The following is a 17527-nucleotide window of genomic DNA, read 5'->3' as shown; positions in this document are numbered from 1 at the left end:
GTTTTGTGATTTTGGGTGATATGACCCTTTAAAATTAACTCAATTCCTTCAAAACCTGAAGACCTCCATAGTTCCCACCATCACGTAAACACCAGTTCACCTGCAACCATCCAGGTCGGCTATATGATGAAACACAACAAAAGTCCAATAGTGAAACACAAGAGTAACTCTACAATCTCACACTCATTGTGTTTATTTTCCGCTGATGCCCTCACGGCCCATCCGCCACTTTCTTTCCTCTTGATGTTGTTCGAAAGCCTGCAGCTTTTGCCAAGTGCTCATCCACAGATGGCGTTGATTTCCTCTGACAGTAACAGCAGGAAAACTGTAAGAAAAGTGAGATGCACACAAGATATGATATTTATCCTGCTCCCACAAGATAATAATCTGTCTGGCGCCATCTGCTGGTGTTGGTGCTCGCTGTGAATTACCCTTGAACACGTCCAACCTCACAGTTTAAGTTTAAGAGACAGCAAGCATAATCGTGCATAACTTTATATTTAAGTTGCCAGGGTTAACCAGAATATCTTGTGCTGAGATAATAATGAGCAATAACCAATGACGACAAGCCTGTCACTGTAACCCAACGATTATAACACTAGGTGACTCCCACCCGTCCACTTTGTGTGGTTTTCTCCATCTTCTTAGATTTTACAGACGCCCAGATGCCGATTCCCAACTCAAGCAAGTAGAATGCTACCATCATTATCACACCTGGTATATGGAGAGCCATTGTTGACTAAAACTACAAAGGTCATTGGTACTTTGCTTCAACAACTGGTCACTAAATATCAGATGCCCTGTGTGTGATGGAATTTTCCATTAATTCCCCTTATTGGTAGAAAGGTCAGAGTGTTTGTCAGAGTGTCCCTCTGTTGACATTATTGGGTTGGAGTCCTGTCTAGAGGAGCCACCGTTATCTGTACAGCTGTGTCTGTAGTGGGGACAGTAGAGCCAGTCGCTAGGGCAACCAGGGTCAGAGATGTCAGAGGAACGGAGTAAGTCAAAACATGATCAGGGGTAAGACACTGAGCACCAGAGAGGAAGGGCAGAGTTGTGAGGCCTTCATGCAGAGAGCACCTCAATGTGGAGACCTGACAATTGCTCCTTGATCAAGCTTCAATAAACCTTCTTTGTAAGACACCATCAGCTCCGGGACCTCTTCCTTCCTTAAGTTAGCTTGTGTATCACTTATTCCATCACACTGTGTGCATGAATGCTCTACATTTACAGTTTTTAATGACCCAGATTAACTACTGCTTCCACATTACTACCCGCTAATCACAGGGGGTGGCACTGGCAGAGAAATAGTCACAGAGGCACTGTACACCATATTTCTTTATTAGGATAAAATTAAAAAAAGGTGCTTCTGAATGCATGACAAACAGTAAGAAAACTTGGTGTACAACTGATACACAATTTATTTGATTATTTTCCACACATTTCCATTTTTCTACAACATCAGGTTTCCTTCAATGTCAGTGCATTTCATAGGTCAGCAAGACAACCAGTAGAATCCAAAAGTCACTCAACATGAAGCACTGATTCTTAAAAGGAAACACACACAAATAATACATTTGCCTTCTGTCAGGTGGATAACGGATGAAATCGCTGTGCTCCTTAGCTGGAAGACACACACACAAAGAGTTTGCATAAGGCACCAAGACGTGAAGGGGAGTAGCTTATCAATGGCAGGGTGGAGAGAATAGGAACTGTGTCCTACTTGATGCTCGGATGCATTGAGAGTGTGAGGCTAGAGGAGACGGATGGGGGACAAAGAAGAGTTCATCATATACATCACAGATTGGAATTAAGATGATGGAATGAGAAATGTTAACGTCTCTATACAAAATGTGGCTCTAAAAATAAGAGCAATTAAAGCGCAAAGATAGGGATAAATACGCATTCAAAGAAAATAATATTTATTTGTGTTACAAAACAAGCAAATTTGGTTAAAAGCTTTTACAACAGATGTTTATAAATTGAAGTAACGCAGTCACAGGAGTAGTATACTTGCTGCAATCAATGTGAACAGAGACTTTGCCATCATGCATGTAGGAATTTTTTCCATCCACTGCAAAACCACAGGACTAAAAAAAGGAGAAAGACATAATGCATTCACGTGACTCAATCATTAGTTCAAATTTGGTTATTTGTCAGCTAATCTACGTCTTCGTCAATACACCAATATCAATATCAATCGAATAAATGAGAATTTAGAGATAAGCTGCATGACTTCAGATCAATAAGTATATCTAAATGCACACACTTAATATCAATGATGAAATTGTCATAATCAAGGTTACCTGATGTCTTAGTGATGTCATCGGGGTGATCTGCTCTCGGGCTCGGAGACGGAAAGGCTGCGTTACAAACTGAGAGTGTGGCGTTTAACTGTCTCTCTCGCAAGTCCACCAAATTTAGGACGCATTTTTGGTGCACCGATTTCAACACATAACTTTGACATTTTGGGAATTACGTTAGACGAGAAGATCGATACCACTACGCCGAGAGATCAGATGATTGTGTGCATGTAAATGTACTCGATGACAGTGGAAGCAGCTTCTGTTTTAGTATATTCAACTGTTTTGGGGTTTAAAGTAAGGATGCACCGATACCGATACCTGGGCTTTGGGTATCGCCCGATACCGAGTACCGATCCGATACCAACGTTTAATTAATAAGCTGTAACTCCTCATTCTGTTATGTGTAAGGAAACACCAAGCTCGATTTAAACATTGCTAATCTTACTTTGTAATTGTTATTATATATTATTAAAATAATAAATCGCACATGCTGGTAATATATCTTCAAAATGAACAGGAATTAAACTGTAAACCTTTTTAATGCAGCAACAAATTGGTCAAAACGTAAACAGGAATTAAAATTCCAGTATATAATGTCCAGTATATAAACATAGAATTTAATTGAATAGATCGGCCCCATTGTCACCGATACCCGATCCAGCTGTTTTGAGTCAGTATCGGCCCGGGTATCCGTGCATCCCTAGTTTAAAGGCCCTGAAAATGTATTTTAACTTCTGACTGTGAGTGATAATGGGTTCCTACATGAACACAAAATATGAATTTTTGCTTACTTTACAATTACGATTTCAGTTTTCCCTCTTTTCTTCGTGCTCTCCTCACAGATTTGAAGTTGATGTCACATTCTTCCGTGCACCAAATCAGGATTAAACATCTGAATCTGATGGTTTGTTTGATTACAGTCAATCAAATCTGATGAAAACACAAGCATACAGTCCTGATGAAGCAGATTAGCCGAGTTATTTGTTGTTAAACTCAAAAGTTAGTACCTTAACAGTTTTTTTTTTTTATTTGATTGCTTATTTAGTCATGAATGTTTATATTTGTTAGAGAGAAATACTTTGATTTGAAGCAAAGTCTCCAGGCGGTTTAACATAGATGAAGATCATATACGGCAAATTTACATTCCAGTACACTAAATCCAATTTACAACATTTTCACAGCAGTACATTTACCAGGCAGTATTCCAATTATTTAGGTTTTTGTTAAGTTGGATATCTTATTGTAGGAAGAAACTCCTCAAAAGTCACTTGACCTTAGTGTGATACCACAAGCTTGGAACAAAAAAAGAAGAAGAAAAGATATCCAGGTTGATCAGCAGATCGTTCATCAGACTAACTTAAGGCTGTGTAAATAGAGTACCATTATTACCTGTACAAGAATATGTTTTCACCGACATTGGATTATAAAAAAACAACTGATCAGCTTGTACTCCTCCGAGGCTTCGTGAAAATCATGAGCGAGATTCGAGAACACCTTCTGTCATGCTGTCTCTCGGTCCTCCTCCCCATGTTGCGTTCATCTGTACGTCAGTGCAGGTCATCCTCTCATTTCATGACCGTGTGTGTGCGCTCACACAGACACACACACTCTCACACTCTCACACACACACACACACACACACACACACACACACACACATACCTGAATCTACAATATCAACATCCAAGATACGGACTGGAGAAACTAGGATTTGAATGTAGAGTTTTTCCAAAGTGGTTTGTGATAGTTCCAGCCTTCACCCTGAGAGAAGAGAAGAAGAGAGTAGTGTCAAAATATTATCATTTATCAATAAGGTCTTGCTTTTTATTTTATGCAGCGAGTTAGCATGGTTATTTAATCCAATAAAGTTATCTATCCCATCATGTTTAAGGTTGGAAATTATTTGTTAATAAAGGAGAAAGAACGCTTTGCACTTTTTTGGCAATTAGGACACAACTTATAGAGTTAAATACTAAAAAAAAGTAGAAAAAAATCTACGCCGGGAGACAAATATATCAATAATCACAGAAAACTGCTGTACAAAGTGTTGTTTATTTAAAGCTACTACGAGGAACTTTCATTTTATGTTGATTTTGGCGGTCTCTGTGGACAAAAGCGGTAGTGTTTCACCAGACTCCCTTTAGAAATCCTCTCATTTTACTGCAGCAGCGTCTGACAGTCTGCCCCGCTCAGTTCTGGTTCTGGTTCTCCCGTGCCCCCCTTCACTATAGCGGGCCAAGCAATACGGCCTGGGTCTCCAGCAGCGTGGTGTCGCTGTTGGCTCCCAGCGGGGACCGGCGGAGCAGAGAGGCGAAGCTCTGCTCCCGGCTGGAGGAGGAGCCTCCGGAGCTCCGACTGCAGGTTGAAGGCGGCGGCGAAGCTGGATCCGGGTCTGTCCGCTGCTGGAAGCCCCGCTGGAGTCTGAGCTGAGGGAGTTTCTGGTGAACCTGCATGATTTCGTGTGATTTTGCAAGAATCGGACCCGGTGGCACCAACGACGAGCATTAAGAATAACTATATAGAAATAGCCAAACTGTTCTTGTTCACTGATGTAGGTCATATAGATGCATCAGTATTAAATTGACCAGTTAAAAGTTCCTCATAGTACCTTTAAGTGACCCAGATTCTTGGGAAATTGAAAATAGGATAGTGCAAGGTGAGAACACTCTGAAATGGAGAAGCTCTAACAGGAGACAGAAATTATGCTGAAGGTGATTTAAAATGTATTTAGAGTCAACACAGGTGACTTTTCACAGCCTGTGCGTCCTCATTCGTGTCTTCAGCTGCAGCATCGAGTTAGAAATGTACCAGGACCGGATTGCTTTGCAATAATAAATGTATGACAGCTCTGTTGTCAAGCATTTATGATGCTAAAATAAATCACTAAAGTTGTAATTCTACTGTGGTTGACTTGCTCACCTCTCTGTCAAAGTATCTGGTCCTCCAAGCGGTTTCGGTCTCAGCCCGGTGCCTCTCCTCCGTCCTCTGCCTTTCCTCGAGAATCCTCTTATGCTCCGTGGCTTTTTCGATATCCTTCTGCCGTAAGGACTCCGTCACGTGCTGCCACAGGCGCCTGCAACGCAGCGAAGTGAGTAAGACGTCATAGAGGCAACTGATTAACTTCCTGTTGTATGAGAGCACAAACTCTTCCCAGTCTTCCCAATAAACAACTGTTTGCATGCAACAAAATAAACCCTGCCACTATCCTGACCTGGATTCAGTCGGTCCCTGCTTCTCAGTCGGCCGAACGCTCTTCTTCGTAACAGGCAGCTTGGTGACGTCGACCACCCTCGTCTCTCCGCTGGTGTAGCTGAACTCCAGGACGCCGTTCCACTCGCCCTGCACGCGACACACCACCGCATTGGTGGTGTTGTGCTTCACCTCCCCCGTTACCCTAAACGCAGGCAGCACAGTTAAATCAATACATTTCATATTGTTTGTTATTTTAAGCGGCTGCTTGAAGGAAAAGTATTACAAAAATGTGTTCAAAATAATTTGTCCAAAAAGTGAAGGTTGCATAAACAAGAGGAACTCACTTGTGTAATTTGCCACCGTAAAATGGTTTAGTCTGGAAAGTGATGACGGCCGAGTAGCCCGACTTAGCGCAGTTGATGTTGACTTTGCCGCCCAGTTCCACCCAGGGAACGGTGAGGATGGAGCGTGCGTATGCACAAGGCAGCGTGAAAGTGTACTCTTCATCGTGCTCCAGCAAATACAGACAACCTGGAACGATAGATGAAGACAGAGACAGTCATTTTTTCAATGTATTACTGTCATGGTCATTTTCAAAGGGGTCCCTTGACCTCTGACCTCCAGATATGTGAATGTAAATGGGTTCTCTGGGTACCCACGAGTCTCCCCTTTACAGACATGCCCACCTTTGATAATCACATGCAGTTTGGGGCAAGTCATTATGCTAAATGCAGTACCTGTGAGGGTTTCTGGACAACATTTGTCATTGTTTTGTGTTGTTAATTGACTTCCAATACTAAATATATACATATGTTTGTATAAAGCAGCACATTTGTCCACTCCCATGTTGATAAGAGTATTAAATACTTGATAAATCTCCCTTTAAGGTGCATTTTAAACAGATAAAAAATGTGTGTGGACAATCATGTAGTATGATTTTGTGTGCCCCCTTTGTAAAGCGTCTTTGGGTTTCTGAAAGGCGCTGTATAAGTCCAATTTATTATTATTATTATTATAATGTGATTAATGCCGATTAAGTACTTTAATCGACTGACAGCCCTAATCAAATGTAATTCTTGAGATTCCTGGTTACATGCCAGTATAAAAAACATGCTGGCTTACCTTCCCCTATCATGGACACGCCGATGGACATCCCCATGAACTTGCTCTTGGTCCACACATGCGTGTTCACACACATCCGCCTCTCTTGGCATTCAGCGTAGAAGCCAGACACGGGGGGGTGGTGGGACACCTGCTCCGCCACAAAGCGCACTTGGTAGGGGTCCTGGGAGGCGGGCGGTTCGGGGCTTCCCTGCGAGGGCTCCTTGGAATCCTCTGGACTCCTGGGCACCTTCCAGGAGCAGTGGAAGGTCTCACCGATGATGGGGTTGTAGGGCTTCTTGGCAATGGCCCCCTTGCGGCCCTCGTGGAAGGAGGTGAGGTAGTACTCCACAAACCGGACCATGCGGTCCTCCGGGCTGTTGCCGTCGGTGATGGCCACAAAGAGGTCTGGGTGTGACATGAAGTCGGCGTACATCTCCAGCAGAGAGCGCTTCTCTAGGATGAAGGTGGGGAGGACCACCTGGGAGGAGAATCAGAGTTAATATGGTCACAGAAACACAGGACGCTGGGTAATGACTTCATAAAACAGCGTGCCTTCTTTTCCATTTGGTGCATTATCACATTATTCACCACCAGTGAATCGAGCAAGTGACGTACACTGAGCATGACCCCGGGCTCGCGGTGTCTACTAGATCTCCGTCAGAGGTGAGCCAATGGATCCACCAGATAACTGTGATAAATCAGAAACCCAAGAGGAGGCTATCCAAATACTAGATCAAACTGACACTGGAAGATAGGATGACGATCCAGGACTGAAATCTCAGTGTTTTTTAAGTGTGTGTGTGTTTCCAGGATTAGTAATTACAAAGAAAGAAGTGCTTACTTCAGCCTGGAAGGTCATCACAAATCAGACTACAACAACCTGATCTCAGACTTTCCATTCAGACAAAGTCAATTTCAAGTGACTCTCAATGTAGTGGCCGTCAATTAGGGGCGTAACGATACATCCAATATCGTAGATGCAGGGTGAAAATATCAATACATATCGTAATCTTTAAGATATTGTCACTCAATCATTTTATATATTGTCCCTGTCCTGTGAAAACATCTCCAAAAATAACCTTTTACTGAGATTTCAACAATGTGACAGTACATTTTCTACATAATGAGATTTAAATTGTTTATTTATTTAGAGTTTTACAATGACTTACTTTCTTTCTCCTTTGTTTTCCTTCATCGTCGTATTCAGTCATTGTTCTTATTGTTGGTTTTAGTCATCGTTTCAATTAATTGGTTGTCTATACACAGTATGATCTGTTATTTGTCTTTATGTTTGTATTGGATTACGTGTTTTAGAGTGTATATGTGTTTTAGCATAACCAGGGACAAGGACTGCAAAATAGCTACGGCTAGAAGTCTTATATACAGGCATCGCTTTCATTTGATGTAAATGTAACAATGCTTACATGCATCGTCCCAGTCAAATAAACAAATAAAATAAATACAAATTTAAGTTAGAAAACACCAAATTGGGAGATACACGGTTTTCGCTGGACACATGTGGACCAAACATGTGGAAGGATCAAAAATATTCAAATTGAGGAAGTCACAAATTAATAAATAAGACACTAATAATTAAACTGGAGGGGGAAATAAACAATCCGAGTAGGTCTGTCCTCAACTAAAGAAAACTCAAAACTTTGATTTTGTCGACTAATCGATTAGTTGAGTTAATCAACAGATCTGTGAAAGTTTCTCCACAAAGAATCACACAAAATCTAAGAAAGTTTCTTAGAAATAAGTCATTCAGCATGAAAAAAGCATAAAAAACAACCAATCATCTTAAGAGAAACGACCGATTAGTCGACTAAGAGGGGGCAGTCCTAAATCTAGTGACCCCTAAGTGTTTTATAGGTTAAACAATATGTTACAAACTGGATTAAATCCTACGAGCGATGATGATCAACATCTGGAAAATACTTTTCAAACGTCTCACTATGGGATCTGAAATTACCAATCCATAATCTCATAATCCTCCTCTAGTAATGACACAGAAAACCTTATCAAACACCTCGATAGTGTAGGAAGGGGGGTTGTTTTGCTGCTTGGCGGTACGTGGAACTCGACCTACCCGCGTGAGGTCCATACCCAGCTTCAGCTGGGACAGCAGGTGTAGGATGACGCTGCGCTCCTCCTCCACGGCGCCCAGGTCCTCCTCCTTGTCGGTGAAGGAGTCCTCCGCCTCATCCTCCGCATCGATGTCTTCCTGTTCCTGAGAGAGGGGAGGGAGGGGAATGTGATTCATTCAACAACCTGCTTGGGAAGTAAGTGATTGTTTATGTTTTTCAACAAGGTTAAACATATAAACTACATGGTTTTATGGCCGGATTAGAAAGCCTAAATTAAGTCAAATCAACTTCCTGATAACCAACAGGAACTCCTGGGTGTCGTCCCCGTGCTCTTACCCCAGAGAAGCTGCAGGACTCGGGGCTGCTGAGCTCCAGGTGGCTCCCCTCCAGCGCGCCCTCCCCTGTCGTGAAGCTGCCCAGGGAGCTGCTGCCGTTCTTCAGGATGTCGGGCAGCTTGGGCTCCAACCACTCGATGGTGGGTCCTGCCGTGGACGGGGAGCGCACAGCAGCAGGTTCAGAGGTGCTCATGGTACTGTCCCCCCCTCCCTCCCAAGTCCCCCTGACACAACACTACTACAGGAGCTCTACACTCGGCGTACTATTCACCAAACAACCCGCCTGGCTGCTGCCTGGACAGATGGCTACTCTCTAGATGGCTGTCCTAGACCAGGAGAGTGTAACCCGACCCCTCCGACAAGCCAGGTATCAGGATACTTTGGCCCCGCCGACAGGAAACATCCCCATCCTCTGATTGGTTGTGTACGGCATGGGCATTTTTTTATGTATGTTTAGAGGTGGGCAGATCTCATTCAAATTCACCTTGTGCGTCGTTGGACAACCTAATCTGATTGGCTGCTGCGACGACTCCGGCCTAATGAAATATACATCGAGTAATGAGATCTGCTGTGAAAAAGTGGGGCATTAGCTGGTTGTTTTCAAATCGTCCTGCATAGAAAGTGTCCAGATATCAGCAAGTTAGACACGTCCCTTTAGGTTCTACCTAAAACTGGGATTCTGTTTTTCAATATGAAGCTGATTCAGGACTGAATTCTGTCCTCAAAGCGTTGCTGATGGATATTTTAACCATCTGAGATCTCATTACCTTCGAGACAGGTGGTAAGAATAGGTACAGTTCCCTATCAATAATGCAAAATAATTCCACTGTCCGGCCAAACTGTTAGATTGGGTGCAGGCCTGCATGTACAAGACTATGATTTGTTTTCAGGACCACATGTAGCCTCACTTACAGCACAGAGGCGGCTTATTTAAAAAGACACTAAATCCGCTGAGTGATGGCAGAAAAACTCACTTCTAAAAAGAATTAGTTAGGAAAATAAACAAGTTTTCTCCTAGACAGCAACATTAGAATAACCTGCAAGTATATAAACAAACCTAGAAAACAACAACCCCCATATTCACACACATAATAATCACACCACCCTCTCCTCCACTGACCTCCCAGGGAGCCTCTCTGCCTGGCCACCTGCTGCAGGTGCAAGATGTGCAGGCACTCGTTGAGGCAGTTCATGGTGGCCATGGAAGTGGCCTTGAGCATCAGCAGGTCCTGGTCTAGAGGGGAGAAGCCGGGGACTGGAGGCAGGCCCTCGATGCTCTGGATCAGGTCTCGGTGTTGGCCCTGGGCCTGGCTCATCATCTGGAGGAGATTGTTTGGTTATTTAGGGCAATTTGAAATGACATAAAAATGAAAAAATATGCATTCATTTTCATCTTACTAAAAACTCAAACATTTGAGGAACTGTAAGAGCTGAATTGGAAGCTATTGGAATATAGGGGGTCTTTAATTGTAGCTCAGCTCAAAAATGTATATCAAATCCCTTTAACTAACTGCCATGTTCTGGTTAGTACATGGGACAAATATATTGTTTTAAAAGGGAGCTGAGGAGAGAACAAAATGCTGGTATTGATCCAAACTGTGCTGCTGTAGTCTACTGATGTGAAGGGAAAGACAACAGCACCCTCTTGTGGACAAACTAGGGCTGCACAATTAATTTAAATTTGATCTAAATCCCTCTAATATCGCAAATCATATCACAAAACTAAGTGTTACATATTTTGAATTTACCACTCAATGTCTTGTAGGAACATATCTATCTATTATATAATTATAATAATGTTCCATCCGTATATTTGTGTGCATCTATGCTGACAGGAGTGGGAAGTGGATTTTCAAGATGTACCTGGCTACAGCTCGGTTGCATAACAGATGCATCCTCAAATCTAACATCGTTTTGATTGGATCACATGCAGATTTTCTTGATTTCACTGCCAAACAGCCGACTAAAAGCTTGGCAGAATGCCCTGAATTAAATTTTTTGCTTGTGTCCATTGCAGGAAAGTGTGATGACGTAAGCTTTAGTGCTCAAATGTCTTTTCTTAAATTCATCTTAAATATATCTTCAGTGAAAACGTGGAAGTCTCTCTTTACAGCCAGTGTTTATCAGCCCATAACATCCAAGTTAAGTGCTGGTCCTGACATGTCTATGATATGTTAATAAGTGTTAAGAAAGGATCAGAGTCCTTCCAGTCAACAACCCATGTGTGAGTGAGCCTAACATGCTAGCAGTACCTCTCTGGCGTCCATCAGGTGGTCCGGCAGCAGAGACCTCTTGCTGGAGTAGAGTGACGAGCCCTTGTTGACCTGCGGCCAGCCGAATAAGGAGGCAGGGTTTTGGCTGGGCCGGCGCACGGACATCGGGGAACTGCCGCTGCCTTGAGACGCCATCGAGTAGCTCCGGGACTTGGGTGGGGGGTTACTCTGTGAAGTGCAAAATGATTAGTCATTTTCTTTTCCATACAGCTCCTGCCTGTTTCCAACCAACGCTAAAAAGAGTGTTTTCTGTTCTCGTGTATCTCAGGACCATTAAAATAGAATGTGGGCAGCATCGTAGTCAGTGGATCCATATCCAGATCAATACTAGATATTACTGTGCTTACACACAGGGTAAAACCGGATACAGTTTTAGATAAGCATTAATATTTCACAGCACTCCAGATTTTTGGTGCAACCAGCTACACAGCAACTCTTCAGCATAGCGTTATTACTATTACCAGTTATTTAAAGTGGAAGTTCGCAGACATGTTTCAACTTCTTCTCTTTACGCTGTTACCGTCTATGAGGGATTGTTTTCCCCCAAAAAGGGGTGTGGTCATGTGAGCCTACTCTGGATGACGTATTGCCGGTCTGATGTATAAGATCTTTGCATATTTGCGTGCAGGCTCCATACAATACGCCTAATGCCAAGCACACCGTCTTACCTTCCCCATGGCCTCCGTGTGGTGCTGCGTGCAGATCTGCAGTCGGCTCACCCAGTGCTGTCTCTCTTTGGCGTCGGTGGCTGAGAGACACACACACAAAAGAAGGAAAGACAAGAAAGCAAAACCACGTTACTCTACTATGACGATCTTACTCAGCATCGATCCCCGTGTGCTTCTGCTTCACCAGCAGCAGATAATGGAAAACATCCAGATCAATATTGTATGAACCTGATGGATGGTGATTACAGAGGGCCTGGAGGTAAAAATGAGAGCCGACAAGCAACGATAAGATCGGTTCAGTAACAGTAAAGGGCTGAAACAACAAGCTAACATGATGCACTGTGGTCTGAGGGATGACGATAATAAACTGCGTTAACTTACATTAATGTTAATAAGTCAGTGTGTGCATTTATGTACCCACCCCTGAGCTTGTACTGCTCCCCGCTGATGGCGTTGACAGTGAAGGTATGCGAGTCCTCGTCGCTGGGGGAGATGACGGCCCCTGCCAGGGGGAGCATGCCACGGGGCTTCTGGGACCGCGACTGCTCATTGACAAAATACTCCAGCAAGCCCGCCTCATTGTTCAAAACAAAGAACCTGAAAACAACAGCCACCACGACAACATCAGTCTCCTGTACAAACCACCATGGCATTACTTAGATTGGATTAGACTGGATTACAATAAGGAACTTGGCTTGGGTGTTCCTTGTTCACCACCACACCATACATTTTAGTTTAGATATCATCAGGGTCTGAAATTAAGCTTTTTCCTTCTGAAATCTATGTAGAACGCTTTAGAAATGTAAACACTGAGTCAGTGGTGCCAGACCGTAGATTTATGGAGTATATGATGTAACCTTAATCCATGACTACATTTGATTTAGGAATTGCTTTTTAAAAATAATATTACTTAATATAAGGAAAACCTATCTGCCATGATGGCAGGTGACCTGAAATGTTTCCTCAACCAACATTTACCCTGTACTTGGCAGGTGACAGGTGCTAATTTCAATCCCTGGATATCATATTAAACAGGTACACAACTCACCTGTATTGCCACCCTGTTACAAGGTTGGTGTATTTCATCAAGTAGCCATCAATATTCTCCATGTGATCACTGCCATGAGAGGTTATCAAGCAAAAGGAGACAAAGGGCATACTTGCATTGAGTACACACCCATGAACACACAAAAGGTGAATAAACAATTCAATCACAGGGAACAGATTTGATCATGTGATCTCATTGTTACCTGTCAGATTAGAAAGAGAGTCCAAACACATGATGGAAAACCTTTTAATTGGCAAACAGGTTAACAAAATACACCTTAAAGCTTAAATGTATGAGCATCAGCATGATAACCAGCCACCCACCTGTACTGCCAGCTCTTGGCACTAGCTCTGCCCGAGCTTGGGGTCCTGTTCTGGGGTAAAACATCCAGCTTTCCCTCGTTCTCCGAGCTCCGTACAGCTGTAGTCTCTCCTTGCATAGTCACCAGCAGCTCAGCCTCCTGCAGACTGCAGACTCTAACTCAGCTAGCCTGAAGCTAAGCGTGAAGCTAAGCTAAGCTAACAGTATTAAATGGACTAGTTTCTTAATTTATCATAAAGTAAAGCTGTCAGTTCATCACTTATCTAAATACACCACTCACCCAGCAGACGCCGGACTTTGAACTGGTTAAATATTAAAGATAAAACATGTTATATTGCGCTGATAGAGGGAGTAGCCAGTTAGCATGCTGCTGCTAGCTCAGCTGATGTATTTACTGCTCTGGCAGGAAAACAGTCATGTGACCAGCGAGCGTGTGACGACTTCCGGTTATCGATTCATTCATTAAAATAAAAAAAACAAATAAAATAAAATAAAAATAGACAGATAAATTCACCAAACTGTATTCCTCTTACCCCCGAAAATAAAGTAAAATAAATATATATATACATAAATTTAAAAAGTAGAAAAGTAAAAGTTATCTAAACCGGATGTTGAGCAATATCATTTTTTTTTACTGGTATTTTAGTTAAAAAATAAACAGGTAAACACAATAATAATTTAAATACATATATTTTTATTTTTAACCTATTTTTTTCCACATGCTCAAGCTGAATAATAAAATAAATAAGCAATTAAGCAAACAGTATATTTTACAGCATAAATTGCAATTTTAAAATAGAAAACAAATTAAAAATAGTCAGATAAATTCACCAAACCGTATTCATCGTACCCCGAAAATAAAATAAAATAAATATATATATACATAAATTTAAAAAGTAGAAAAATAAAAGTTGAAACATATCTAAACCGGAAGTTGAGCAATATACTTTTTTATTTTACTGGTATTTTAGTTAACAAATAAACAGGTAAACATTTAAATAAATATATTTGTATTTTTACCTATTTTTTTCCACATATTTAAGCTGAATAATAAAATAAATAAGCAAACAGATTAACAATTATTTAAAATATATCTTTTGCTTATACTTTTTAAAATATTTTTTCATATATAATAAGTTGTTTTATTCATCTATTTATGTGTGTATTTGTTTGTTATCACTGTTATTGCTCAATATGAACATTGTTTTGAAAAACATCTGGACCGGAAGTCTCATTAAATATGTTGTATAGCTTGACTAAGAAAAGAAATGATGGGTGTGCCCATATTTACAGTCAATGTTTATAATAAATGACAGGTAATTTACTATTTTATTTATTTTTTTATTTATTTGTACACTCACTGAATTCATTCTGCTTTATAAAATAATACAAGAAAAATAGAAAACGCATGTCTGTGATACTTGTTGCACATCCTTATAATAAAGAGGTGTATCCGTGGCGAGAGAGGGAGGGCTGAATGGGTGGTAGACATTTATAGGGCGTATGAGGAAGTTACTGTATAATAGAAGGGAGAAAGAAATAAACACTTAAGAGTCTTTTTCATTTCAGCCGAACAGAACGATTTGTCACTTTAAACATGCCTGCAAAGAAAGTCTGCATCGTCGGATCTGGAAACTGGTAACTTTTCATCTGTCTTTTAAATACATCTTTATATTGAGTGGCATGCAATAGAAAAATCTGAACGTGGAGTTTGTAGTTTAGCAGATTTAGACATATATGCAATGCAATATCTTTATTATCACATTTTAAAAGCAAAACATTGTTTATTTGTTTATTTGTTTAGCACAATTTAAGACTATACAACATAACAAATAAAACATAAATGAATAATATACAGTGCAGAAAGAGGCAAAAAAACAACCCATTGGGCTTATAATATGACTACATAATAGTGATAACAAACAATAAGAACAAGGTTAATATAAAGAAATAATATGACTACATACTAGTGATAACAAAACAATTAGGACAAGATATATATAATAACAAAATAACAATACAGTAAATATATCAAAAAAGACAAGTGTGTGTGTTGCATGGAAGTGTATGGTTAGTGTTTGTGAGGAGGATATTGATTTAAATATCTATAAAGACTTCTGGGCAATCATAACCAAACAACATTGTGAGTGGGACAAAATAAAAAACAGATACACCCAGCTGCTATGAGTCTATCCCTCCTCCCTTTAGACAGCAGCTCATACCAACTACAAGCTGCAACATGTTTTATACTCACATAAAAAGCAAATGGATTCTGGTGCCTTATTAATAATGACCTGGGGATACTTTATGGAAGTTTTACCTCCAAATGTACCCGTGTGTCTAGGGAGGTTGATTTGTTCCCCATTTTCCTGCAAATCAGACATGTATTCCCCCTGATTATAGAGTAAAAAAAACTTGCTTTTCAACCTGTTCAGACCCACCCTTACCAAATAGAAGTGTGCTATTAGTATACTTACTTTAAACTTAAAATAAGAGAGTATACTTTCAGTTTACTTTTTATGTACTTATCAGAGATAAAGCTTATACAGACAAGTATACAGAAAAGTCTAAGTATACAGTATAAACTAAACAGTGGGGCAATTTAGTCCCAAGAAGTATTAAATTAGTACACTTACTACATGTACTTGAACTTTACTTAAGTATACTTCATAAAATAAACTTGAAGTATACGACTTTTGTGTCTGATTCCTAAAATCTGGATCTGCAGTGTTTTGTTTGCTGTTTGGATTAAATGAGTTTTTCTTCTTCTCTGGTTTACACTCATTGTTTGCACTCGACTCCCTCCAGGGGCTCTTCCATCGCCAAAATAGTCGGCCGCAATGTCAAAGGATCCAACCGGTTCGACCCCATGGTGAACATGTGGGTTTATGAAGAAATGATCGATGGGAAGAAGCTAACAGAGATCATAAACACAGAGCACCAAAATGTCAAATACCTGCCAGGTCACAAGCTGCCCAGGAATGTGGTGAGTGCTGTGATTTTTAGAGGAGATCTGATACATCTCGTGTCAACAGGTGATGCAATTCACTGCAATCTGGAAACATGCTTGTACAGTGAGTCATTACACTGATGAGATAACTTTGACCCATTACTGTCTTGCATGTAAAGTTGATCTACCTTTGACATCTGCTCACCTCAATTACATAATATCAAGTGCAAAAGAAAAGAACTCATCCCTGTTTGTTCCTCACATTGTCCCTCTGTGATCGGACTCTATTTAAGGACTAACTTTGTCCCACTAGGTCGCTGTTCCAGACATCACGGAAGCCGTCAAAGGAGCAAAGATCCTCATCTTTGTGATCCCACACCAGTTCATCGGCGGTCTCTGTGATCAGATGAAGCCTCACATCACGGAGGGAACCATCGGGATATCGCTCATCAAAGTAAGATCCTGGTATTGTTCTTCTTCATGTCACATTTCCTCACAGCAGAAAAGGGGAAATAATTGTCATGATTCATATTATTCTGTGGCCACGACATCACGGGACGTTGTAGTTGAGCAACACAGACAATGAAACCTAGAATACCTCAAGGCCACCACGCTCTCCAGGCCACTATAGTACAGAAGCTGTCTCTTATTGTCCTCCAGGGTATCGATGAGGGACCAAACGGACTAAAGCTCATCTCCGACATCATCCGAGAGAAACTAGAGATTGAAGTCAGCGTCCTGATGGGGGCCAACATCGCCAACGAGGTGGCAGACGAGAAGTTCTGTGAAACCACCATCGGTTAGTTTTTATTCGGCACTCAGCTGCACAACATCTTGCTGACGTTGCTTGCATGCAGAGGGTGATTTAAGATTTAAAAGAGGATGCTGTGTGGTGACAAAAACACAGCATTACTTCCCTGTTTTAGAGGTCTGTTTAGTTTTGTTTTTAATAATCTGCTTTCAATACAGGGGCAAAAAATGAGGCGAACGGCCTCATCTTCAAAGAGCTGCTTCAGACTCCCAACTTCCGCATCACCGTCGTACAGGAGAGTGACACAGTGGAGCTGTGTGGAGCTCTAAAGGTAAAGACTGACACATATTGTGAATATTAAGTAGTTATTAATTAGGGCTGTCAATCGATTAAAATAACGAATTGCGATTAATTGCATGATTGTCCATAGTTTACTATAATTATCTAATTAATCACACGTTTTGTATCTGTTCAAAATGTACCTTAAAGGGA

The 17527-nt window shown here is 41.1% G+C and overlaps 2 protein-coding genes across 6 annotated transcripts in view; one reads left to right on the top strand and one right to left on the bottom strand.

Moving 5' to 3' along the window:
• The window catches only part of LOC141762743 (glycerol-3-phosphate dehydrogenase [NAD(+)], cytoplasmic-like), a 144325-nt gene that overhangs the window by 122870 nt on the left and 3928 nt on the right, over nucleotides 1–17527 (top strand). The window contains exons 2-6 of the mRNA XM_074626784.1: nucleotides 14922–14972; nucleotides 16143–16320; nucleotides 16598–16738; nucleotides 16945–17083; nucleotides 17254–17366. Of these exons, the coding sequence (XP_074482885.1) occupies nucleotides 14932–14972; nucleotides 16143–16320; nucleotides 16598–16738; nucleotides 16945–17083; nucleotides 17254–17366 (612 nt within the window). The 5' untranslated portion in view covers nucleotides 14922–14931. The remainder of the gene's footprint in view (nucleotides 1–14921; nucleotides 14973–16142; nucleotides 16321–16597; nucleotides 16739–16944; nucleotides 17084–17253; nucleotides 17367–17527) is intronic.
• Nucleotides 1404–13749, bottom strand: LOC141762738 (oxysterol-binding protein-related protein 11-like). Of its 5 annotated transcripts, XR_012592885.1 has the most exons (15): nucleotides 13337–13749; nucleotides 13014–13082; nucleotides 12387–12562; nucleotides 11966–12045; nucleotides 11277–11465; nucleotides 10145–10343; nucleotides 9026–9171; nucleotides 8692–8832; nucleotides 6621–7080; nucleotides 5843–6029; nucleotides 5518–5700; nucleotides 5226–5379; nucleotides 3969–4067; nucleotides 3098–3236; nucleotides 1404–2090 (listed from the first exon to the last, which is right to left on the bottom strand). XR_012592885.1 is itself a non-coding variant. In XM_074626778.1 (14 exons), exons 1-13 carry the CDS (start codon nucleotides 13450–13452, stop codon nucleotides 4011–4013), a joined length of 2157 nt encoding a protein of 718 aa, XP_074482879.1. In that variant the 5' UTR covers nucleotides 13453–13749; the 3' UTR covers nucleotides 1404–3236; nucleotides 3969–4010. The 5 variants fall into 5 exon arrangements, 3 of the variants coding, with proteins under 3 accessions (XP_074482879.1, XP_074482880.1, XP_074482878.1); XR_012592884.1 differs by having other exon boundaries at nucleotides 3098–4067; XM_074626778.1 differs by having other exon boundaries at nucleotides 1404–3236.

Source organism: Sebastes fasciatus, chromosome 24, assembly GCF_043250625.1.
Source record: "Sebastes fasciatus isolate fSebFas1 chromosome 24, fSebFas1.pri, whole genome shotgun sequence".
NCBI classification, from domain to species: domain Eukaryota; kingdom Metazoa; phylum Chordata; class Actinopteri; order Perciformes; family Sebastidae; genus Sebastes; species Sebastes fasciatus.
Note: the sequence above shows the minus strand (reverse complement) of the source record. Positions and strands in the feature narration are given on the sequence as shown.